Below are 26,513 nucleotides of genomic sequence, written 5' to 3'. Positions count from 1 at the left end.
ATCATGTCACTGCGTGAAATGTGAATGTGAAATCTAGCAGAAAGAAATATTTATGACCATTTTCTGCTTGATTAGAGGTGGATGACATGCCTTAGGAGACACTGAGTGGACAAACGGCAGCAGTTCTGCTTCTCGGCTGATGTTAAAAACGAGATGTTTAAAGAGGAGGGTCTTCTGTGTACGGAACTCGCATGGGAAACGGGAGGAAAAACAGTTAGACCAACAGGAGTCTATTGTGATGTCTGTGGAGCACACAAGATCCATTACTGTGTTTTATTTTTTCCACATCCTATGACAAATTAAAAAAAATATATATTTTTATAACAATAGTCCAATAGTATTTGCAACAGCTTTAAGCCAGGCTGACCCTTGATGATAGTTTGTTTTGCCTTTTACCTTAACAGAAGCCTCAGTGTAACTCAGTAAACGTTCCTGTTACTAGAGATATACAAAATGGTATACTTTATTAGAGATAATGCTTGTCTCTACATATAGATTTATCATATCATGTCAAGACCCATTTATCTATGACACATTTCCAATCAGTGAGAGAACAACTTCACTGTGTTTAGTTTTAATCTCTTATGTTTTCTGTAAAATGGCCCCTGTTTTGATTACACATCATTTTAGTGTAAAATTACTGCTACAAGAAGAGCCTTGGTCAGTTGCACTTTCATGCTTGATTTTATCCGCTCATTTGTCTCACCTTTATAGAAATGCTGACAGGTTTTCCTTAAATAAAGACAGTGATGTTGAACTCAATTACAATTATTAAGGTTTATATTATTAAGGTTATAGCAAACATCATTCAACAGCACAGTTAAATCTGCAAGTTCCTTTTAAATCTATTTCCCACCAGGAACTTGATTCTATTTTGTCAGCACATGAATATTTAAAATCATAATAGACTGTGAAGACTAATACAAGGGCCAAAATCAATAAATACATGGCCTACAAATTGGTAATTTATCTGTATAGACTTATAATTACAAAAACACAGGTCGTCGGCTATTTCTCTTGTAAAGTCGGCAGTGATAATCCTATTATGTCGGCTATATGATACATCCCTTCTGCAACTGAAACACTGAAATACATATTTAGGAACAGAGGACTAAATAAATATAAATTGCAATGTTCTAATGACACCTCTGGAATTTAAACAAGAGAAAGAGACCCCCCGCCACACACACACACACACACACACGTTTCAAACAATGCCTGTTCACGGAAACCCCTCTTTACTTTGCTGTAATATCTGTGGTAACTTGAATATATTCTCAGAGGCTGGGTGTGTGTGTGTGTGTGTGTGTGTGTGTGTGTGTGTGTGTGTGTGTGTGTGTGTGTGTGTGTGTGTGTGTGTGTGTGGGGGGGGGGGGGGGTCTGCACTCTTTAGCCTTCACAACAAGTCTTATCAGCGTTTGAGAATTACCAGGACAAGCACCAACATATGAATAATCATTTAATAATTGTATTGATGCAATTGTCTTCCTCGCACAAGCAATCTGTCTCTAGCAACAGATTGATTTTGTTTAGATGGAGCCTATGACAGAAGAGAAGCCACAGCTCTTAAAGTCATTTCCAATGGATCAGAGAAGTACAAAATTGAGAGTATGATTAATTTTTTAATTTCTCTCTGCGGATATCTAATAATTGTGCCCATAGATAGCCAAGGGCTCTTATTAAACATTAACATGCAAAAGAAAAGTTAGAATCAGAAAGATGGTATTTTGGATTGAATAATGTAAAATATCTTTAGGGCAACAGAGAAAGAATCAAACTAGTCCAAGTTTATTCTTCAAATGATTTCCACTACTGCAATGCTTACTCCTAATTACTGAGCCCTTATCTGCACACTCAACACTATATTTATTTTTCCTCATTGCTGAATGCAAATTTCTCCAACCTTTTAATGACATGTACATGTCACTAATTTTTTCAAGGAATCATTAGAAATGTCAGTTTTGCTCTGCCAGGATTGTGTTTTTAATAGGTATGTAACTCTACCGGACAGACAAGGAATTATTGATAATTAATGCGAGACCGTCTCCAGAATATAAATGATTGGTTCTTTGATCCGCTAAAGGATGTATTGCAAGACACATGGTTGCTATTTAAAAGTAGCAGTGTTTTATCTCCCCGCTTTCCAAGAGGGACACTTTTCCTTTAAGCAGCAGAGGTCCCACCTTCAGGTCCCAGTCACACTCCTTTTCTCCCTCTTGCTCCGTACGTCTCCCCCTTCGCTATCTCCATCGCTTTGCTCACTTCCACATAATATCATCTTCATCTCAGATAGCTGTGGCACAAGGGAACCGCGTTTGCTGATCAGATTTGGCCGGGCTGACGCCTTCTCCCCAGAAGTATGGGATGCGCATGTAATGCTTGCCTGAGCCCAGCCATTGCCGGCTGATTGAGTGATCCTGACTGTCACAGGACAAGATAACTACATCAGTAAATACCCTCCACTTCTCAACCCCTCACTACCATCCGCCACAACCAGGGGCAGTGTGACACTCCGCCACAGTGATGCATCTTGTGTCTCGTGAATTCATCTACAGCTCTTGTTCTGCGTTATAAATGTCTAAGAGCTATAACGCATATTATTCTACTCCCCTACCGTTCCATTTTGCATCATGGACATGAAGGATATACAGAAAAGCCCAATTCATATTTAATACACTTTATACCAGCTCCCTGCTTCTCCAAAGGGAATGCAGACATGAGTTATAGTTAGCTTTCACTCTGTTTGATGAGGTCTGCAGCTGATATCTTACCCCTATACTCGGTTTTTCCTCACTGTGATCTGTTGATATTCTCTTCAAAATATCACCGGCACTGAAGACTGATTTGATAAGCGATTTGTGGTGTATTTGTCTGGATCTGAGAGTAATTTGGCGCTCTCTGTCTTAGCACTCAAGCTCAATGAAAACAATAAATGGTGTTCTTATCTCGGGGTGCGTAATCAAGATAGGCGAGGGGAAACTGTGAGTTATATGTGGTCGATTTAGAAGGAAAGGAGACACAGGAAATGGACGCCCACCTCACATTAACTCATCCTGCCAGAGAGAAAGTCAGGCAGAGAGAGGGTTTTTAATCAGTTGAAAACACAGCTTCAAATGTAAAAGTGTCAAAGCTCTGTCTTTTTTTTTTTTCCTGCAAAGAGTGAAATCTGGTTATGTCCTCTCGTGTTAAATTGAATACAGGTCCACCGGGATTCGGAGGTGAGGGAACGGGGCACTCGGTAGTACTAGCGTCTTGATAGATTATCACAACCGCCTGTGCTCCGCTCCACTCCTGAGGCCTCTCCCGTGTTCACCGGTCCCATACGGAGGACGAGCTGAAGGAAAAGTAGTAACACTTGCCTTTTTGGCCTGTTGGAATTAGTGTGTGGAGCAGTATGTCCACTTTGGCTGCTTAAGCTGAATGCTGTTCCTCCTAATCCACCATCCTCAGCCTTAATATTTGTCGCTTTTGAGGACAACAGGTGATCCCAAAACTGCCCTTATTTCTCATCTCTCGGAAAGCCGGGCTTTTTAAAGCTCCCACATACAGGTGCATGTCCCGGCATATCCACACAGAGATATTTCCTGGCAGGTGTAATGTGGGGAGCGACAGCCCTGCCTTTTTTACTTAATCACTAACAAGTTAAGAAAAAGGGAAGTGCGGAGGGAAAAAAAAAAAAAGGAAGGTTTATATGTGTGCATGTATTCAGACTATTTTAACCACCTGGAAGCCTGCTTTGGCCCATATTTTAACCAGATGTTGCGAAATGGGAAGGAAAATCCTAACAAGAGTCTTGCAATCAAAACAATTTCCTTTACGGGTGGATGTTTACAAAGTGTTAATGTGATATTCTGCAGATGGACCATCTCGTTTTTCCCCGTTTTACATGACGAATTGTCCTGTCGATATAAGACCAACACGTTTTACTTTATAGATGGAATTCCCTAAATCCATGTTGACATCTTTCTTCAATAGAGGATCGCACATCCAAAATCAACCCTTCCCGTCGCCCCAGCTCCCACATCCCGCACTATGAATCATACCAGGCAGGACGGACAGGAGTAGATGCGGCCTCTTTTGATAGACAGGCAAAGAAGAACCAGCAGTGATTTGTAGCCACAGGGCAACAGCATCGCCACAACCTGTCCTCTTGCCAAGCACTCACATCAGATGGAGGCATATTTACTGACAGTTGAGCATATTTTCATTATAATGGATATCCAACTACATCAATCTTTGATTTGTTTCTCATGGTTATTTATGTATGTATGTATGTATGTATGCATGTATAAATGTGTGCGTGTGTGTGTGTATTACAATAGATGACACCAGAGACAATGGTCTTTTGTAGCATCAGGGGAATTTGTTATTTGGAACACTCTAGCTTTGCTGCATTGTACTTTGACAGAACTTTCCTCTCAGGAATTGATGTTTAATTTGACTTATCGCAGAAAATGTGTTCCTTTGGTTTGCGGGGACTTTGATATCCCTGATGTATAAAGAAGTAAATGAGAAAAAGAAAAACAGGTAATTATGCTGAAACAGTAAATGAATGACCCACTGACCCAAAGTCCTAATTGATTTTCTGGAGGCAGTTCTCACTTTTTGATGTATTTTTATTAGCCGTCTTGGTAGTTTTCAGATGTCATCACTCAGGAGCAGATTAAAGGATCTAACTGGAGATACCTGTTTCAAAGAAATATCAGATTATTTTCCACTATGTGTTCAGTGACCAGCAAGATCTCCAGAAGAGTTTACTTCCCATCAGTCTCATACGACGGCCAGCTGTCATACTTTTTCTTTTGGTCACAAAGCCTCGCAAAGTGTTGCCGATATGTGACGGTCAGCAAGTATCAGCTAAGTTACACAGCAACGCGCTGTCTGGGTGATGACGTGCTGCTTTGCATGTAAATTCTTAAGCAATTCACCTCCGAGTGAACCCACTGAGAGCGATTCTGGTGCAGGCTTAAAGACAGAGGTGTGTTTTTATGACTAGGTGATGCACGTCCTCTCCAAGGCCCTCAAGCACTGTATCCTTATACCCTCCCCTTTAATCACTGTATCAACTGCTCTCATAAACTCCATGAGCTGTGTATTAGAGTGTGTGTGTGTGTGTGTTTTTTTGTCAGCGGGTGTGGTGTGTATGTGTGTGTGAATGCCGTGTGTATGAGTCAGTGAGGATGTGCCCTTCCTTGTTTCCCCGTTTTTAAACTTAATCAGCAAAAATAAAAGCTGTTGTAAGCTATCTCATATTAAAGAGGTGATTATTGGTAATAAATACTTTTTATACATACTTATTACAGAGGCAGTTTTCTTCTTGTGCTTAATGAGAGTAATTTGATTTGCTTGAGAGATTACAGTTCCCTAGAATTAATGCGGCAGTCCCCATTTCAAGATAGAGTGAGATCTAAGATTCTTCACAGGTCGTGTGCTGCTAGATGCACCCCTCTCTCATAGCAGCTAATGGAGTTGAACAGCAGTCTGTCATCCCCCCACCCAATAGCCCAGCAGCTCTATAGCCCACATGCCCTTGGTTACTGCAGTGCTTGTTGTTTAGGCTACTTGTACCACCCACATTTTACTTTGAGCTCAACTCTTGTTCAAATAAGAAGCTACGAAGGGGAGTTCTGAAAAATGGAGGGCCGGTGATTTGTCGTATACAGGACTTGTCTCAGAAAATTAGAATATTGTGATAAAGTTCTTTATCTTGTGTTGGGCAATCTAAAAAAAAAATACAAAAAATACTTTTTCATGATACTCTAATACACTGCCCAAAAAAATAAAGGGGACACTTAAAAAACACACCCTAGATCTAAATGAATGAAATATTCTTATGAAATACTTTGCTCTTTACACAGTTGAATGTGCTGACAACAAAATCACACAAAAATGATCAATGGAAATCAATTGTATCAACCCATGGAGGTCTGATTAGGAATCACACTCAAAATTAAAGTGTAAAAACAAACTCCAGGCTGATCCAACTTTGATGTGATGTCCTTAAAACAAGTCAAAATGAATCTGTGTTGCTTCCTGAGTGGAAACTATGATTTCACAGAAGTGTGATTGACTTGGAGTTACATTGTGTTGTTCAAGTGTTCCCTTTATTTTTTTGAGCAGTATATTTTGAGATAGGAATTATGAGTTTTCTGAAGATTATAAGCCATAATCAGCAATATTAAAATAATAAAAGGCTTGCAATATTTCAGTTGATTTGTAATGAATCCAGAATGTATGACATTTTTGTTTTTGTAATTGCATTACAGAAGATGAAGAACTTTATCGCAATATTCTAATTTTCTGAGACAGTCCTGTATATGTGCAATGTTCAGTCATTAAGGCAGATAAAACATCTGGGGAAATTATACGCTGCTCTACACTAATTGGAGTGGTGCTCAAGTTGCTTTGGAAATAGATTTTTACAGGAGGTTTTCTTCTGACTATTCCCTGTATTTATTATTGTTGATATTTCCATCACATGTCCATGTAAGCTCCTCAAGCTTAGTGCATTACTTAATTTGAGTTGTGATCATCACCTGCGATCTCAAAGGAAGCCCGCAGGTCTCAGCAGCTCAAGCTAAAGGTGGCTCAGACAGATTGAGGGTGGCCAATTCTGTCAGTGCATTGCACTTCGCATGTTAATTAAACTTGAAGCAGTTTGGAAAAGTGCTTACACTCAAAAACATTTTTATGACTTGTAAGTCCATAAACACTGCAGGAAAAGGGTTTTCTAATTAGAATTGTGTACCTTGCCTTAGTTGCTACATCTAGCCAAGTTCCTAGAAATAAAACCAGTACATCGCTTTGAACTTTATTACAAATGATTTGGAGAAAACACATAACAGAGATGGACATTAAAAAAAAAAAAAAAAAAAACGAAAAAAAATGTGTCCATCAACCATTAGTTTATGGATTACAGACTTGTTTTTTTCCCTCACAAAATAATTCACCTTGTTTGGATTTAAACTTTAATTGACAAGAGGACATAACTCATTATGAACGAGTTTACAGAGAAATTGGAGCATGTGACAGCTACTGTTATTTCTGTACATTTTTACCTGAACAAATTGAGTTTTTGCCTGCTGGGCATACGGGGAGAGAAAAAAAAAACCCAGTTTGAAGCTCTTCAGATGCAAAGTCTTTGTCTATGCCCTTCATAGTTTCCTTTTAAATGAGGTTCATTCATTCATTAATTTTATATACTGCTTATCCTGCACTTGGCGCCATGGTGAGGATGGAGTCAATCCTTGCTTTCATTAGGCAGGAGGCAGGGTTCACCCTGGGCTGGCCGCCAGTTGATCACAGGGCCACGTATACAGAAATACAAATATTCTTCTCTATTTCTTCTTGAAAATTACATATGTTCTCCAAAAAAGATCCATCCTTTCATTGAGAAATGCACAGGGTTAGAAATTGACAGTCATTTCTGGTGTTTATTGTGGCCACATTGTTTTTTTTTGACATCAACGACAACGAAGAACATCAGTAAGAGAAAGTCTTGATGCACTAAAAATCTAAACTTACCATGTGTCACCTCATCTGCTTGTGAGACCGTAATAGATTACAGTATGGTGTGATGGGTGATGTGTCTAGACCCTATTGGAGATTGTTCCTCTTTATGGCCCAGGCAATCTGTTTTTTTTCCCTCTTTTTCTCTTCCTTCCCTTTTATTCCTGGCGGCATTGGATCATATTACCCATCTTGGAATGACTTCAACAGAGACAGTGCTATTCCCAGGGAGCTGCCCCCCACCCTGCACCCTCCCTGCTGCAACTCTATCCATAGCCAATTGGACTGGACTGTGATTTATAGAAAATCCTCTCCTTCGGAGGAACTCTCCCTCCACATACACACTGGGAATTCTCCCGCAGCAGCTCATGATGTGTAAGGTCCCAGGTCAGGACAGTTCAAGGCAGTGAGCATCAGTGGGAAAAGATGTACTGTCAAAAAACCACAGAGAGCTGCAGTTAAGACTGCTTTTAATGCCGGGTACCCCAACAACTATTCATTACCTCCACAAAGGAGGTAATGAATAGGTAACATCTGTTTTTTTCTTTGTTGTTTTCTTTCTTTTTTTTTTTACCTGTTCATCCGTCTGCTAGAAAACAATGCAATATTTCGCCGGAAAATTAAATGCAGTTGTCTTCTTTATGAGCAGATACCATTATTCAACCATCGTCCTGCAGGCACTGTCCATCTCGCTGTCTTCCGCACTGATTTGTGGGATTATTCATCTAAAAGAGATATTTCTACATCTACAGTGTGTTTGGCCGCAAGCACTGTGATGTAGAGGGCAATGAGTCTTTGCCTGACAAAACAGGCCATCATCTCAGACCTCAAGCACAATGACACTCCATGACTATCACTACTGTTGGATCAGTTTTTCTCTCCTCAAGCACTGTCCTGTAGTTGTGTGTGGACCACATTAATTTATATTCACCACAACTAAATTGAAAGATTTATGGGTTTTACCGGTTGTATCCTAGTTGTCTCAAGTGTATCAATAATGTTACGTTTTCTGTCTATGAGACCAGGCTAGATATCTCTTCCCATTTCAAACAATATTGTTCATGCTTGATAAATCTGCACACAGATTTCGGTCTGGGTCTCACGCTGGGTTTTGGAAGCACCCATTTTCCCAAGCACAACACTCTGCTATAAGGTGATGCAACACTTCCAACAGAGATGCAATCCAAAGTAGTACATGTTTTCTAACAGGCCATCTAAGTACCAGGCGCAGTCGGCATGCACTTTTCCTTCACTTTATATATATTTAAAGGATGTTGTCATTGTATTTATCAATGGGCGTCCTCGGGCATCATATACCAAGAACAAAAATATAAGGTCACGGAACAGAAAAGTGGCCGAGGTCTGCCTGCTGATTCCCAGATCTATTTATGCATCTTTTCTTTTTACATTTTTTTTTGAATTTCTTTCTTTTTTCGCCGGTGTTCACCTTTCTTTTCTGCGGCTAAAACCTCTCTGCCTCCATATCTCCCCATCTGCCTCCTTCTCAATGACACCTTCCTCATTCACAGGGAGTTGAATACCAGACTCGCTGTGAGGAGGCATAAGAGGGACTTTGACACACGGCTGTGCGCTGATAGGCTTTCCACTGAAGTGGATTAAATCAGCATCAAGCTAGTGGAGCTGATTACTCCAGTATGAAAATGCAGTATCTTAATGGTACATATTTTCATGTGGCAGCCCAGTTGCCTTTCATTTTGTGGCTAATATGTCTATTCTTATGAGTCATTTACTTCTTTAATTACCTTCAGCAGCAGATGCACAATGGTGTATTAATGTGAATGATTTTTACTGCCACTTTATCATACTGAGTCTGTGAAGTTGAAAGGCATAATTGAGGTGGAAGAGCGACTCATGAGAGAAACAATATTTAGTTGACAGCTCCTCTTGTACGCTGCGAGGGTGTTTACGAGTGTACACAGCACTAAAACTGCAATAAACACAGTATTCATTTAATAATAGTGGGAAGCGAAATGGTTTCATTGAGATCTCCACAGTAAGGGTATCGTCTCACAAAGTCGCCGGGCATAATCAACAGCAACAACGCTGTCCAGATGTTACCCCGAATCCCGCTCGATGCGTCTCATATCCTTGTCTTTTGCATCATTTTCTGTGGAAAATGAAAACACTGTTTGCGGCAAGCAAAACCTTATTTACTATTCTCCCCTTTGCTGCATGTGCAACTCTCACAATCCATATAATTTGCATAAGAGTGTTTGTGGTGTGTCTGTGTGTTTTGTCTGCAGCCTGTGTACTTTCCTTGGTCTGATTTTCTAATGCAGACTCACTCTCAACAGAGGCCTTCTTTTAACATCTGTTGTTAAGCTGCTGGCTAAGCAAGGCCGGGGAATCCAAACAAATGCTGAGCACACAGCAAACGGAAGCTGTCAAGTCTGCATAGCTGAGCTGACCTCGCTGGGTAAGGTGGGTGGAAGGGTGGGGGTGACCCCTTTGTACCAGGCTCCAAGCACCCCAACCTCCTGGTTGGGGCACTGTTTATCCTCCCCTTTGCACCTCGTGCAACCTCCTCCTCATCGATGTTATATTCCCCTTTTTTTTTTTTACTTCCATTCCCCTTGCGATCTTCCTCTCCGGAAGCCGCCGTCTCACACTTAGCAAACTTACCATTCCCCTCCTTCCATCATAATTTCAGGCCATGTGTTCGACCTCCTCTCACAGTTAATACTTGCTTCGGTCTTGTTTTATTTTTAACTTAAAAACTCTAAATTCAGATGATAGATTTTCCTAATATGGGGTTTGTGCAAACAAACAGGATTATATGGAAGTCAAAATATTAATTCTACACGAGCGGACTGACTTATTGTTTAAATGAGGGTGTTTGAAATGTTTTGTGTCGTCATAAATATTGACACATTACTTGACATGTAGAAAACAATTACTGTGAATCTTTGTAATGAGTATAAGAAGTTGATTTATTTAGGAATTCTAAATGAATACAATTTGGAGATCTTGTTGCAAGGACTTTGTTATGCACAAAGTTTTAACAGTGTGGGTTGTTTTGCATGCGAAGTGGCTTTTGGAATTTACATTAAATCGTACAATTAATGGAAAACTAGACTCTCCCTGTTTTGCATTGCAGATAAAGTCCTGTATTATTGCTACAAAGTTAAATACAAATGAGCTAAAAAGTAGACATCCTCCTCATCGCCTTTCGGATGACATGCTTGCATTTCTGTGGACATTCCGACTACAAGCCCCCGGAAACACACATCAATTCCAAATCAAATATCAGTAGTGAGAGTGGCATACCATCGTCGTGATTACATTCAAATCTGTTATCAGTTTTGAGCCGAGGTTCAAATAGTCGGCTCAACTTTTCAATCTTGATGGATAGTGGCTTTATTGGCCCGGTTTATAAAACTTAGACGGTCCTGTATCAATGCCAGCAAAGTGTTTTCAGCTCAACACTTAACTCACCTCAGTAAAGGGGGTTGCTAGAGTCGGATATGTTGTCTTGACTTGCCAAAACCCCCAATGAGTAACTGAGGGTCTCATCTCTGAAAACACAACAGGGGAAAAGGAGGGGAAAATATAGCTGGCAAGTTGAAATCTGCGATCAGTCAGAAAGTCAAGCTGATAACTTTTGACATTTAGGCAAGTGCTGTTGAAACCCCGCAGAGACGGAAAGTGAGAGGGCCCGGTGTCTTCTGAGCTCGACTACTTAAAGAACTTACCCGAGTTTTTGCTGGCATTCCCTGTTCTGCCGAGTAAGGTTTGGTAAAACATTGCTTTTATTAAACATACCGACGCACAAGCACACACGGATCCTCGCAGATGAGTGTAGAAACACAATTGCATGTCTTATTCTTTCTCCCCTTCTCTTTAAGGCCGCAGGCATCGAGTTACACCTGCTCGCACATCTTCTTGCAATTAGGAACAATCTGCTTCAAACCATTTCACACAGAAGTGTTGCTCCATATGTGGCAAGAGAAGTTGCAAAACTCAACACATCGGGCTGTTCATTGACGTGACTAAACAACAAATGTTGGCACAAATTATTTTTAACTGTTTTGTCATGTGTTGGGGATTCTTCCCCCCTTGATCATTTCACTCCCAACTTTACTTGAGTCTCTTTTTATGTTCTCCCTCGAGTTGCACTTGTTTTAAGATAATATTTTATTGATCCCCACAAGGGGAATCCGACAGTTCGTTTTGAGTATTGTCCGTCATTCAGAAAGAAGTAATTCCAAATAAGTGCGATATTCTTTCAGAACCCTCTGATTTGGGCTGTTGGCACCGCTTTTCATTGTCAGGCTAGGTCAAGGCAGAGATGGGCATATCGAAAACATTTCGGGTTTCCTTCATCGTCGGGATCATGTGTAGCGAGGGATTCAGCAGAAAACAGACTTGACTGTGTGGCAATGCTCTGAGCTGGGATTTGTAAGACACCCAGAGCTGGCTTTAGCAGCAGGAAACCCCAAAGCCTGTAAATAATCCACATGTGCAGACTGCACATAAAGACATCCAGTACTTAGCAGTTCTCTTATCACAGCTTGATAGCCCAGGGACATAAGAGACGCTCCTGCCTCTAATAACTAATACGGAGTGAAAGTAGATGCAGATAATAGTGTGTGTTGTTTATTGAGGAAGTTCCTTTAAGTTCCTTTGGACTACGGTGACCTTTGAACACATTTGAAACCGGGGGGGGGGAGGATTTCAAATGACAGGGAAACTAAATTTTTCTGTGTTTGTCACTGATAAAGATGCACGGGGATGTTTTCCGATCAATGGTACCCGGAGGATTATTTCCTTTTTGTATAGTGTGTCTTTTTTTAGCTAGTATGTAAAACAAACTAATGCATGTGAATGGATAATGAGAGTTGGGCTCAACAGTTTCTATCTATTCAGCAAGAACAGTTTCCAAAGTTTACAACCATTTACAGCCGTTGCTGTATGCTCAAACAAAGGGAAGAAGGTTGTTGCTGTGTGTGTATTAAATGTGTTCTCGTCAATGAAAGCTTCGTATTCTTGAAAATTCTCAGGGTACAATGTTAGTGAACCAATACTTGCATATTACTTGGTTTTATATATCAGCTAATCATGACCATTTAAATTGCCAGGCTAAGTTATTTTCCCTGCATTTGCGAATTGTTTATGTCGCCGGTTAGTAGTTATAGTAATAGTTTATAAGATTTGACTAATGCTACTAATGCTACCATCAAACTTGAATTGCTTTATCAAGTCTGATACCTTCTCGATTGAAGTTCAAAAGGAGATACATTCCAGAGCAGAAGGAAGGAAGAACGCTAAAGTGGGGGAGTGGATGCTATGTAAACAATGCAGTGGCAGTTCAAGATCAGTTAATTTAGGCCATTGAAGACACACCAGCTCAAACTGTGGTTTTGTAATGCAAACATGCCGTCAGCATACTCGGCACTCTCCTTTTATATCCTTTTTATCTGACAATATAATTCTCTCATCTTGTATCGTTGCCTGCTCACTGGAACACTGTTAGGCCAGTATTAACAGCCTTATTCTGATACCATTGAGATTACAATTTATTTTTTCGTGTCGAGATGAAAAAATATATCTTTTGAATGTACTGTCACATAATCATTACTTTTATTTACTTTTCAAGAACAATTAAATGGAAGCATTTACAGCATTGTTTGTATTCATATTTGTAACCTTTAGGTAACAATTTCTGTTTTTCTTCCCCTAAACTCCCCCAAAAGTTTGAACATTTAAGATTGGATTCTGTTTCAAATGCATCAGGTATATGTTTTATGCATAAAAAATTGTCACATTGATTTAGATCTGTTTGACAAAATTTCTTGATTCTGATGTAATAATAATAATAATAACAATAATATTAGTTATTATTATCAATATTTTTGATTTGATCATGACACCAATCCAGGGTGTACCTTGCCTCTTGCCCGCAAGCCGGAGTGCAGGATAAGCGCAGACGATGGATGGACGGATCGATCGATACCCATAATACCAATGCTCTTTCCTTTATTTCTCTAATGTTGGAGTTGATCTAAGTTTTCTCACTCTCATTTCAAGTTAAATTGACCAGTGAAAGCACTTTCAGGAAACACAATCACAAATAACAACATGTTCTTCGCAGGCACATGCTGTAGCTGTTGCCAGGGGTTGTCAATGATTCTGCATTCTATCAAACATGAAACGATTTCCATTTATCTATGTATTTTTCCTATGAACAGTTTTGTTTGTAAAGGTTGTTTTTGTTGGCTTTTGAAATGTATTTATTTTCTCTGCTGTCATATTAAGCGGGGTTAAATATTGATACAGCAATATATTATGATACCTCAATACTAATACATTGATGGAATATGTGTGTATGTGCATATGTGTGTACTTTTTGTTCTATCAAAACTTGATTTTGTGAGCCAATGCCCAAGTCATGTCTTGCAAAGTATCACTGATTGTTCAATCTACCTAAGGTTATTGCGGTCAGAATAATGTGACAGCTTTTTACTCGATTCTAGTTGTCTTTGTCGTCAATTTTCTTTGTTTACAGGTTTTTCCTGTTTCTAATTGTAATGCAATCGTCACCCAGTACTCTGTTGTATCAAGCAAAATAGGCAAACTGATATCTGTAGAATCATCACTTATCACGAAGAGCATACAAAAATTATACTCTATCAAAACATTTTTTGCCAATTTTCAAGTGTCAATAATATTGATTAAGATGTATTTTTAACAGTAATATTGGTCTCCAGGTTTTGATTAGAAAAATACATAATGATACAGAATTATTTTTTAGTTCTTTTCTGGGCCACACCTTGCATTATGTGCCCCAATAGCGCCAAGATGCCTAAATTATGAAATTACATGTTTGAGGGAAATCTGACCTCGAGATCTTGATTCAATTTATACACATTTTTAATGACTACATTTACATCCTCTCCAAAACTTCCAAACCACAATACGATTAGCCGTGCAAAATGATGTATGCTGCTGTTCACATGAAAGCTCAGAAACAGGAGAAAATTGGACAGGGAGAAATGAATATACGAATTTAAAAGTGAAGCATGGTTAAATGCCAGGAGTGTGGCCTCTTTGTAGTCTGTGGTCATATTTATGCCTCATGATGTCATCTGACAGCCGTGTGTTTGGGAGGGTCAGTTCATACACCCACACATAGACCATCACACAGCTGTTTGCTCAAACAGTCTTTTCCTCTCCGTCTTAAAGTATTTTCTGACTTTACTGAGATCAATTCACAAAGTTATCTCTATCTCTTCATCCTTCCCCAGGGCTTTTAATTTACCCTCTCCCTGTAGACATTTTACTTTCACATAGTGTTTCACTCGCTTCACTCACTACTTCACAGAAACAGCGTAACTTTTTTCCAGCTTTTGTACTCTCTCTCTCTCTCTCCCAACAGCTTCTTGTAAACTTTATAGCACATGTATTCCCAATTTTTCAACTTCTCCAATCGCTTGGCCGGGAAGCGTATAGATTGCCTGTCTGCGAGGTGAGCTGAGATGTGCCTCGGACCGTTTGTTTAATTGTGGGAGCAATTGTCTGAGGATCATGGAAAGAATGAAGCCAGTTATTTACCCAGATGGTTTACTGGTGAAGGTGTGAGGCTGGCCAGCTCACTGTGGGAACACGACGCTTGCTTTTCTTGGTATCGCTGACCGTTTTTAAGACCACTGTGTTTTTTTTCCCCAGCTCTCCCCAGCTTTGTTTGCTCTGGATGGCATGTTTGATTATTTATCGTAAGGGAAAAGGGAGTAGCTAGAGCAATAAACATGTGACTGCACTGTATTTTGTTTTCCACTGAGAAGGCCGTGTCCTTTAACAGATATTTGAAGCAGCCATAAAACTGTTTATTTGCTTTCTAGATGGGAGTTTGGCTGAGCTAAGGGAGAATCAAAAGCACTGTTAAGTGTCTGACAATATGTGTTTGGTGTAAATGCAACCTTTCTAGAGGGATCTCTTCTTACTCTATGAATTGGTTGTTTCTTCTGATCATCAAAAAAGATGTTACAGGCAACCTTAGCCGTGTCTCTCTGAAAGGGAGTATGAAAAGATGATGTGTGATGTTTTTATCTATGTTCAGTGTAATACTCTTGTTTTGGGATACAACATTGGCTCCGATAATACGCATCAAAGTATTTCTCTGGAACTTATCTGCTTTTCTGCCTTTTATTGTATAAAATCATTTTAAACTCCTTTTTTTTTCCTTTCAGGCTCTCCAAATGGCTCGGCAGATACTCCTCCATCAACATCAGCCGTCTCAACAAAATACCGGCTGTAAATCACCCAAAGCCAATGACAAACAGCAAAGCTTGCAGGTACTGTTCATGTTTTCTCATTCTTAGACACTCAAATATTCATTAACTGACAATTATCGGTCTGCCACTTGTGGTTTTGTCTTCTTCAAAAAGACAAAAAAAAAAAATATGAGCATGTGCAACTTTCAGAAGAACAAAGTGTGCAAGAAAAGCACAACACTGGGCCTAGTTCACAAACAGGAAATTAAAAGTGACAGAGCAACATTTTCAGTTACGTACACTCATGCATCACGTGGGATTTAGCGACACACAAGCACACTTCAGTTTGTCTTTCAAATTTTGACATCGCTCGATGGAAACAGCAACGTAGAGTAACGAACAATTCAGAGATGTCGGGTTGTCCTGTGAGGAAAAAAATGATTGGTTGGCCACCTCGGGTCACATGTTTTCATCCAGGATTGTTCCTCTGCATTTACATATACGTCTTCGCTAGTTGGGCAAATTCCTCGCTTTATTTAGACTCAGAAGCGTGCGAGTTCTGTATTACACAGGAGAAAGTGTGTACATGAGGGTGAAGAGGACAAAGAAGTGAAAGTGCTACAGTCCTCTCGCAATGTGTCTGGCCATGTAAAGGAAAGTGCCACGCTTTCTAGTTATCCTCTCATAACCCGTTTGTGCATATAGTGAAGGCATATCATGAACAATAATAAAGAAAAAAAGAAAACATTAAAAAAAGGCATTTGGTCCCAAACAGAAGCAGCAGGGGGAGATATAGAGCAGTCCACTAAAGGGATGGGTGGCCCAGGTAAAAAGGGTTAGTGGTTGGATTAGTTAGGCGACATCTATCTGTCTAGCTATCTATCCATATCAGTTAGTAAGACGTTAGAAAATTTAAAAAAAAACCAAACAAACACATATTTCACTTTTTTGTGCTGCTTCAATTTTCAAAAGCATGGTGTGTCAGGTGCAATATTTACATTCCTTTTTGATCAGCCGGGTCACAGATGTAAATCTCTGTTTCAACAAGGATTGGTTGTTTTTGACAGTTTGAAATTGCAAACGACTTCAGGGCATATTTGGTAATTAATACAGAGGCCCTGTTTTCTATGTGTGTATATATATAATATTTAATACCCTGACTATCCCATTGGGGGCCCTTTTTAATGAGCTATTGTAGCAGCTAGGTCTAATGTCAGGTTGTGAAAAAGCCTCTTTGTTGTGCAGATGTCTTCAGAATAGCTCCAGAGGATGAAATATGACTGTGATGACCTTTCAGTTGTGTGCATATTTGTCAGGATTCAAATAAGTTGAAAGGATCAAACTAAACAGTTTCCCCAGCCTGGTAGGGAATTGTGTTGCAGAGGTCAACAGAAGGGACCACAATGGCAGATTCCAGCATACAGCCAGTTGTTGGTACATAGTGAAGTACTAGACCATCTCTTGCAGACAAAGACAAAATTAAAATTCTAATTTATTAATGTATACAGAGAGCTTGGCCAAGCTGTCACTCAGCTATTGAAAAGAGAGTCCCCCCCACCCCCACCCGTTACCCCTTCTCCTGCTCCGTTCTCATGAAAAGAGCACAGGCCTGCTTCAGTGTCTTTACTGGTACCGTAAATTGCCTGCTGTCTAATGTGGGGTGTAATATTTTGCGGGGTTGAAAACCATTATGAAAAAGCCGCAAACCCAGACAAGTGTATGTTTATCTATGAATTACACGTTTGACTAATTAAACACGGTCCAACAGCATAGCGACAAATGTTAATACGTAAACATCGGTGCGCCATTGCGGCATTGTGACTGCGTCATATTTGTTTTCGTTTTTCCCGCATCTTCATATTCTGAGATTCTCGCTAACTCGCCGATAAACAAATCCCGCAAAACGCCAGAATCTGATTTTGAGCTCACTTCCTCTTTGGCGAACAAAACCTGTTCGCACCTAACATTCACCCTCTCCATGACAGAGCCCTGGATAATGATTCTCTGTTGAGCTGGACTGGGTCATCAAAAGACATGATCCAACAATTATGAGGCTGTGTAGTAAGCTGACACCCCCATAAAAGCACCTGATCTGTGGACGAGGCACCATTCATCTCAGCAGTGTTCCCATTAGGCACAAGGAGATGTGCAGAGAGACTTTTACTCATTTGGAGATGTGACTCACTTTCCAGTTCATTCTTATTCAAGTCAAAAATAATGAAGCGCAGTATATACAGAACATCTGAAAAAACATGACTGCATAGAGTAGTAAAGGGAAAAACTATGAGTCAAACAAGCCTCGGAATCCTTGATCAACATTAAATAGCTCTTTGGTTGTATATCTCCAACAGGGGTGCCCCCTTACAACCCCTTAACCATACGCAGCCCACCCCGGCCTCTGGATGAAGCTGCCTCCGCTGCTCCGCTCGCCAGCCGAGAGGCATCTTAATCAGAGTAGATATACACAAACAGCTGCTATGCAGGCCGGGAAGCGGCAAAACATACTTGACTGGTCAAAAAGCCAGTAAATTACATTGACAGAATGACATGTGTAATTAAAAGAATCCATGCAGCTTTTTACCTTTACCACTTTACACCTACAGTGGCACAACAACGAGAGCCAGCAACTCCCACCCCGCTAATTACCATTATCAGTGAAATGGTAGGGTTTGACTCATTAGTTCCATGTGCATTTAATTAGAGGCAGGCTGAAATTGGATTTAACTTATTACTTTTTCATGGATCACTTTCTTGTCATCACTTCAAATTGGATTGCAGCCCCAGGTAACTAATTATGCCAGCCGCAGGATCAGGAGTAGAGAAATAGGTAATTAGGAACAACATTGTCGGACCCTTGCCGATAGTCCACCGGCATCAAGGTGGGGGGAGGGGAATCTGAACTCATTTGTGGCGTTGCGTGAACCCGAGCTAACTAGGCTTCATTGCAGGGTATCCTAGGATGGCATCGATCTCATGTATGGGGTCACTCGGTTGTATTTTCATTTATTTATTTTCAATATGCAACAATATATATTTTCAGTATAGAACAATCAGGTTACCTTTATGTCCGAGCATTGTGCTAGAAAACACAATGTGTTTTTTTTTTTTTTAAATTTTTTTTATCCGTAACAGTTTATACTCGAATTCTGCCTTTGTTAACCTTATTTTCTTAGTATTTGTTGTTGTCCGCGAGGCACCGCTTAACCACAACAAATACCTTGTACGTGAAAGCTACTTGGCAAAAATAAATGAATTTCAGATCCGCTTTTGGATTGCTGTGGTGGTCTGGTTGCTCTAAAAACAGTGAGAAAATGTGTCATAATTTTCTAAATTTAATATGAGAAACAGACAAATCAAACTTAAGTTGAAGACATAGATAGGGTTTATGCCTCTGGTATTTCGTTGTTCGTAATGTGTGTGGCCTTGAGAATTTAATTGAATGACAATCAGCATATTTTGGTTACTTTCAAGTTTATGATCTCGCAAGTTGTAATTTTTAAAAAAATGGACACAATTTTCCGATCCTTACTTTCTCCAGTCTTTTTTTTTTTTTCCTCTTTCCCTTCCTATTGTTGTGTTTTACTGTAACGTATCCCCTCGCAGAGGCCATCTCCAGGTCAGAAGATAATGTCTTTTCAGTTTACAGAATGAAAGCCTTTCAAGTTTTAGCGCACCCCTCCCCAAACGCCGCCGCCCCCCCCCGCCACATTCGCCTTTCACATCCTTCATTTGTGGTCTGTTGGGGGGAAGCGTGATGTGACACAATCCAGGGGCCAAGCCTCTCGCTGACAGGACAAGGAGAAGCCGCCGGCTCTCTTTCTCTCCCTCTCCTACTGTTTTTGCAGTAGGCCCATGGCATTGTCCTGACACATGTATACCACAGCGCTCCAATCTGTAAGTCATTAGAGCACTAGGCCAAAGCCTGTCAGCTGGAGCTCCGCCAGTGCTGCAGGGTGATCTGAGGCAGCATTTTGAGGTGTTTTTGCATCCCGGTCAGTCAGTGGCCCAAAATGGGAGAGCGGGAGAGCACTGGTAGCCCACTAGCAAGGTGATGATCTGGGTTAGCTGCTGTGAGATCGGATGAAATGAGAATTGCTTTACACGCGGGACGCTTTGGCAAAATGACAGGGTTAAATTCATATTCCCACCACAAGGGCTTTCACATCTGAAGTATTTTCGGTTCAAAACATTAAAAATCAAAATCTTGACGGTCTCTCCTTGACATGGTTTCACCTAGGGCAAGAGATGATACAGATATTTTTTTTTTTGAACTGCACCATCCTTTTCACCCCTTTTCTTTCCTCACCTCTAAACGGAAAATGGCGTGCTGTCATTTTTATTATCTCGGGAAAATATCATTCACATATTTGTTTGTCCGTTGGGCGCCTTCAGCAGCGGAGTCCTGTAATTCATCAGCCGCGAGCATGATTCACCAAAGGAGTTCATCTCTTTGTGCGTCTCTCTGAAAACTCCCAAAGTGATGCTGTAATGAAATGTAATTTTGACACGTGTGCTGCTTTGAGGTGATACAATCTGTCAGGCATGATCAACACAACATCAAGGCCAATGCTTGCATGGAACCTCAGGATCAGGCCGTCTCTTTTGCAGCTTGTTTTCCTTGTCATGTTGTAAAAATGAATTATGTGTACTGTATAGATTAGAACCAGGTTTGGGATAATCCTGTCAGAATGAAGTCATCTGTCCCAGTTCCACGCAGCCAAGCGAGCGGGGGGACGGGGGACGGCGGCGGGAGGGGGGGGGGGGGGTGTATTGGGAGTTTCTTTCCCAGCCAACATACTAAGTGTCTCCAATTGACTCCAGTCACAGCAGTTAAAGCCACTCTTCCATTTTCAGGATTTTTCATTGCAGGCCTGTTGTTTCCTTTCAAGTTGTGAGTCCTCTCACCTCTCCACCCCACTCAGTCATCCACCCGGTTACAGACAGCTATTGTTGTATCTTTGTGTCATGCTTCGACCAACCACCATGATGTCAGGCATCTGTGCTCTCAACTGATTGACACTCCCTTTTTTGCTGAGGGGCTGAAGGATGGATGAATGTTTTGGTTGTCTGTAAAATTAACCTAAGCCAAAACAAACAGATACGAATCTGGCAGTATCAGCTTATAATGCCGTTTCTTCGGGTCTCCTCGCGCACTATAAGGATTCGGATTTTCAATTTATATTTGTGAAAGGAAAGAAAAAAAAAAGTCTTTCTGGAGCTGGGAGAAAGTTTCAGAGGCATTAGTACCTTAAGTAACATGAGGATATAATTTGGGAGTTGCGTTGTATATTTGTGTTGCCCATTATTTTCACCCAGCCATACATTTTACTGTTGTATTTTTTTGAAATCCTCATCGAAAACAGTTCTCGTCTTTATCCTTTGAGACCACCCATGCTGTTTAGTGGTTTACCGTGTTGCTTGTTGACTGCCACATCTACGATTACAAAATGGTGGCTGAATTACTGCATACTTTAATAGTTTCTCGGTATGTGATTAATTCTTGATGCACAGGCGCTCAAATATGATTTCTTTCCTGGCAAGTCTAACAGGATCCTTGTAATTTCTTCATAATAAAATGTCCCGCTCGTTTTATTTTTTTTGTCAACTAATATAATGCATGATTTTAGTCATAGATGAATCATTCACTAACCCAGACAGAAATATAAATTCCCCCACCTCCTTAAATTAATGTTGCTCAAACCCCAAAGTGTTCTTGTTTTGACTAACCACACCACACTGAAACACAAGCTCCACTTTACATGGGCTGGCATATCACCGCAGGAAATATTTTGCAAATAGAGACTTCACATTTGCTGACTAAACAATGTGTCCCTGAATGCTGAAATTAAAAGTAAATAACCAAACCCATGTACAATGGAGCAGGAGAAACACTGTGAGTCAGGCGTGACTTAATGTAACTCATGCATTGACGGATAACCTCATCCTCTAAACTGTGAGTTATTCCAAGTATTGGAGGTTGTGTGGGTTGTGCGCAGAAGATTAAAAGTGACTTTACAGCCTTTTCACACCAATTTAAATAAACATTAATTTAGCCTGGCTATTCAAACAAAAGGTCTGACAGTGACACATCAGTAATGTCAGTTCAAAAAATAAAGGGAAATAAAAAAAGGCATCTCAAAGAACATCAATAAAAGTGAAGTAAAAATGAAAGTCTGGGTCTCAATTTAAAAATTAACCTTTTATTTTTTTGTCCGCTGTTTTGTCCTCAGCAAAAAAAAATGCAGAACAACTCCACCTCCGAAAGGCTTTATGCGACTGGTATCCCTGTCAGTCACAATTTCAAATCACAATTTTTCTTCTTTTTTTTTTGCTTTTTTTCACATCAGTTGTGGGAACTTTTTGAGTTAATGGCGTTGATAATTAATATAACAAGTGTGGGAGGGGGGCACAGAGAAATTTTGAAATAAAGCATTTGTTTCATTCAATTTGTAATAAACAGAAAGAAGAAAGAAACAAAACAAACAAAAAAAACAATATCATAAGGAACAACTGTTTTTTTTTCTTCTGTATACTGTCCACACCTGGCCTACTCTGTCTCACTAACAGGAAAGAATGATTTACTTTTCTCACACACACACACACACACACACACACACACACACACACACACGCACAACAATCATTGTTTGTTTTCTTAGACAGCTGTGCAGGCCATCAGCGCTTTTTGATGAAAAAGAATGAGCGTAGTTTTATACCACCCACCTCTGTGTTTCCTTTCTGGTTCTCTCCTTCTTTTTCTTGAGCAGCAGTAAGACATTGGTTGGCATTCTGGCGCGGCTTACACACTGGCCGTATTAGTGTTTTGGGAAGGCTTTGTAATTGGAGCTGTGTCGTTATCTTTAGCCAGAGCTGAGCGGAGCACTGCTCACGCCAGACCAGACATTAACTCATACTTTCACTCTAACTCAAGCAGGAAATGGGAGTATTTTATAATGTCATCCACTCTGTCATGAGCACAATAGCTCAGTATTCTCTGTAAACTATCACAGGGGATACAATTCAAGACTCAAGGTAACTGATGTATCTCTGTTGCACAGAGGAAGAACATATCGATGTAATGTGTATCACATTGACACATATATGTAATTATTTTACATGGCACAGGGACAGAGGCAATGGATTAGAGAGACAGTGTGTGAGAGGAGAAGCTTGAACTGTGTGTCTGCTAAATTTATCATGAGGCCTTTGGGAGTGTTGAAATGAGAACAGTGGCCTATTACTGCTAAGAAGGTGTTTTATTGAGAATATGCCGACATACCACCCCAGGGAGAGTGCAGAGGGAGAGGAGTGTGGCTATAGACTCAACCATTCTGTGTTTGTGTGTCCATGTAGGCTCGAGTATATGCCCGCTTGTGTGTCTTTCTGTGTGAGACATCTTGAGTGTCTGATAGAAAATAAATGAAGTGATAGAAATTCTCCCGCTTAATTATTCACTATGTTATTTATCGAATTTGTCACTTTTGACACTTTTGGTGTCCCAGTCAGTCATTTAAATAGGTCAGGACAGCAGAGCTCATTGTTAGTTATTAGTGGACGAGCGCAGTGGCTTGTTATGCAGGCGCTCTGTTTATTTTACCAGTGTGTTTGCGGACTGGAATGCATCTCGTGAACATTCCTTCATCCTTGGCCAAGGGTTTATAGCTGCTGATATGAGCTGCATTTAGAGCACTCTTATGCAGCTTTGTGTTTATTTTCATGATAATTAACAAAGCGAGGTGTTAATGTCCCCTTTCGCCTTTCCACTGTTTTTTTGTTGAGTTTGTTGCACTTCTTCTTTCATGGCTTTCACACGTAAAAAACAAGTCCAAGCCGCACCTAAATCATCCATATAGATTGAGATTTGTTTGAATGTTAATAAATGAAAGGGAAAGTTTGAACGGTCGGAGCGTGAAGTCATGCTGGTGTGCTAAAAGTTGCTTTTATTCCCCCCCCCCTGGTTAGTTCAGTAGGATCTCCAGTAGGTGGCAGGATCCTGTTTTCCCTTTGCTGTCTGTGGTCCTTCGTGAGTGCACATGGGTGTTAAAGAGTGTGATGATATCATGACAGCTAATTGCTCTCATCGGGATGGATTTGAATGGATTGCCTGGTAGCGGGTGTAATGTTAGCTATTAATGTAAGTAGTTTTGGCTTTTCTCCGGCTTCAGATTCTAGGATAAGGGATAAAAAGTGTGGGGAAAAATTAGTACCGGGGTAGATAATTTTGTGAGCAAATACAGGCAATACATCGTAACTCTTTGTATGCAACGGTATGAAAGTGCACAAATTAATCGATGCGACATAATTTGATCTCCAAAAGTCATTGTTTGGCTTTAGAATGGAAACGGCCGTACAATTTGCCGCGGACTCTTGAAAGGAAAAAAATATGTGTGGATAGCTGCAAAGTCACTGAGTTGTTTGTGCATTTGTTGTTTTCAGCATGTGATGTGAGTTGTGTCTTTGTTCCGACACTGTAAACAATTCCATTTAACAGAACAATAAAGAGCTTGATAGCTGGACCGGCTTTCTTTCTTTCCAGTAGATAGCTGTGTTTACTTATCTGTTGTTTAATTAAAGAGCCTCTTTTCTTTAGGCTTCCATTGTTTAGATAGCACGGCCGGAGTTCCGGCAGAGGTCAGCGGGTCATTTTTTCCCCCCCCTTTTTTTTTCTTCTTTTTTTTCAAGGGGCACCCACACAAAGGCACGGGTTCACCTGCAGCCCAGCCCGGGGCTCCCTATTGTGTGTCCCCCATTTGAATTGATTATGTTTAGTGGGCTGGTTTTGATTGGTGGAGAAGGGCGTGGTTGATTGGATAGTTTTGTATCTTGTCAGCCTGGGAGTAACCTCGTGCACACAATCTGTCTGTATCCCGAGGAAGCTTGGAGAGTCCACAGTACAGCAGCGCTTGTTCTTAGCCTCCCTGCTCGCCTGCCTGCTTGTGATTCTCTGCCTCTCCCTACCGCCCATTCTCTCCCGCCCTCTCTCTCTCTCTCTCCCTCTCTCTCTTTCTCTCTCTCTCTTTCTCTCTCTCTCTTTCCCTCACCGCTCCGCTCTCCGCTCTGCTTCACTCCACACCGCGTGGCCCAGCACTCTGTTTACCCTGCCAGCTAAATGGAGTTTGTCAGGTTTGTCAATATGATTGATTTCTGTGATTTTGCCAGCTTTCTTCTGTAAAAAAGGAAAAAAACTTGACAATTTAATTTGACTGGGGAAAAGAGAAAAGGAGGCTTATTGTCTGCCTATCGTTGATGTTCTATCATTGTAATTGGTTAATTTTGTCATGCTGTTTGCATGAGGGAAGCTGTGATCCAGGATTTAGTGTTGTGTTGAGACACTGTCAGTTTACAGGGTTGTTATAATTGGAGAAACATAGAATGCAGGTGTCAGATATAGTAATTTTATTGTATCATAAATTGTGTGCTTGGCATTTCAAACAGGTGTTTGAGATAGTTTTTGTGAAATTGCTGTGGTTTATGAATTGTGCTGTTGATGGTTGTCAGACATCAAGGATTTCACTTTCTCTGAAGTTGATTTTTTTTTTTTTTTAGTTTGTTTTTCAGCGACACCAATAGATACTATCCAATTGACAGTAAATTTTATCACACTTTGTCATGTTTACTTAGCTGGAACCCAGCTAACCCGTTAAGCAGGATCTGTAAAGTTTCATAAACAAGTTCTTGATAGAAGAAAAATTACACACAAGACACATTGCTAAAATTTTGGAGTTAGGAAAAGTAAGACATTTGAAATACATTGAAAGTTATTGTGTGTGTGTGTGTGTGTGTGTGTGTGTGTGTGTGTGTGAATATTTTCTAATATAATTATGATAATATTAATAACAAAGTTATTCTATTATAAGTATAATTATTATTAAAATTATTGTTGTTTGTTTTGCGCAATTACGTATTTCACGATAGTTGTTTGTCCGAATTTCTGAGTGTGAGTCAAACTCTGCTCTCAGGCTATGGCCTGGATTAATCCTCACACTCCTTTCGGTGTCACACTCTATCAAGAGAGAGCCTGGCACAGCCCCATATTTGACACTATCACCACAAACCTTGTTGAAGACCTACTCAGTCACCGTAAATGTCATCGCTCATACCTTCCTAAAATCTTAGTGTATGAATACTGGTACTTGTGAATCTGTGTATCTATCTGAAATGATGGGAAAGTTGTGATCACGTTCTTCAATTTTTTTTTGTCTATTTATTTGTTTCCTGCGGTTAAAGCTCGGGTCCTGCTTGACAGCTATGATGCTTTTCCACAGAGTAGAAATATAGGGTTGTTCTTCATTTATGTCCTCAAGTAAACCGTATTTACTACAGTAATTCGTGGTTCCGGTCTTTTGCAACTGAGAGGACGCACATTTGCGACGTGTGTAATATGGTTTCTTCCTCTTTTTTTTTTCTTCCCTTCTGTCTTCCTTTAAACACTTTCAACTTATCGAATTTGATGTTTTGTACCTTTTATTAGTGCGTTACAATTGTGTGAATGGGAAAAGGACGGGTGAACAAGGATAGTCGAGCAAATAATCAGATAGTTGGAGAGGAGAGGAAAAAAAGCCTGAACAGGGCAGCTTGCACCGTATGCCGTGCAGCTGTGCCGAGACTCGCAGTTTGTGAGAGTTGGAGTGCGAGCTGATTGGGTTGACAGTTTGTAATCAAAGTTGATTTATTGTTCATTAGTAGTGCATTAGCCCTTTCAGGCAGGAGCGTTATTTGTGCAGTGGCCTGTCAAGGCAAGGGGCTGCCAGCACCTGTCATTTCTAAACCATG

At 40.4% G+C, this 26,513-nt stretch overlaps 1 protein-coding gene across 6 annotated transcripts in view; it reads left to right on the top strand.

The window, feature by feature from the left end:
- The window catches only part of foxp1b (forkhead box P1b), a 154,519-nt gene that overhangs the window by 85,767 nt on the left and 42,239 nt on the right, over positions 1-26,513 (top strand). For 5 of the 6 annotated variants that reach the window (XM_086167869.1, XM_086167871.1, XM_086167868.1 and 2 more), the window contains exon 6: positions 15,717-15,821. In XM_086167869.1, coding sequence (XP_086023995.1) covers positions 15,717-15,821 — 105 coding nt within the window. Of the gene's footprint in view, positions 1-15,716; positions 15,822-24,781; positions 24,864-26,513 lie in introns of those variants that run through there. The other variant, XM_086167872.1, reaches the window with a different exon arrangement.

The sequence above is a fragment of the Fistularia commersonii genome, chromosome 21, assembly GCF_037954325.1.
Source record: "Fistularia commersonii isolate RoL2024-O1a breed Wild chromosome 21, RoL_Fcom_v1.0, whole genome shotgun sequence".
Lineage (NCBI taxonomy): Eukaryota > Metazoa > Chordata > Actinopteri > Syngnathiformes > Fistulariidae > Fistularia > Fistularia commersonii.
Note: the sequence above shows the minus strand (reverse complement) of the source record. Positions and strands in the feature narration are given on the sequence as shown.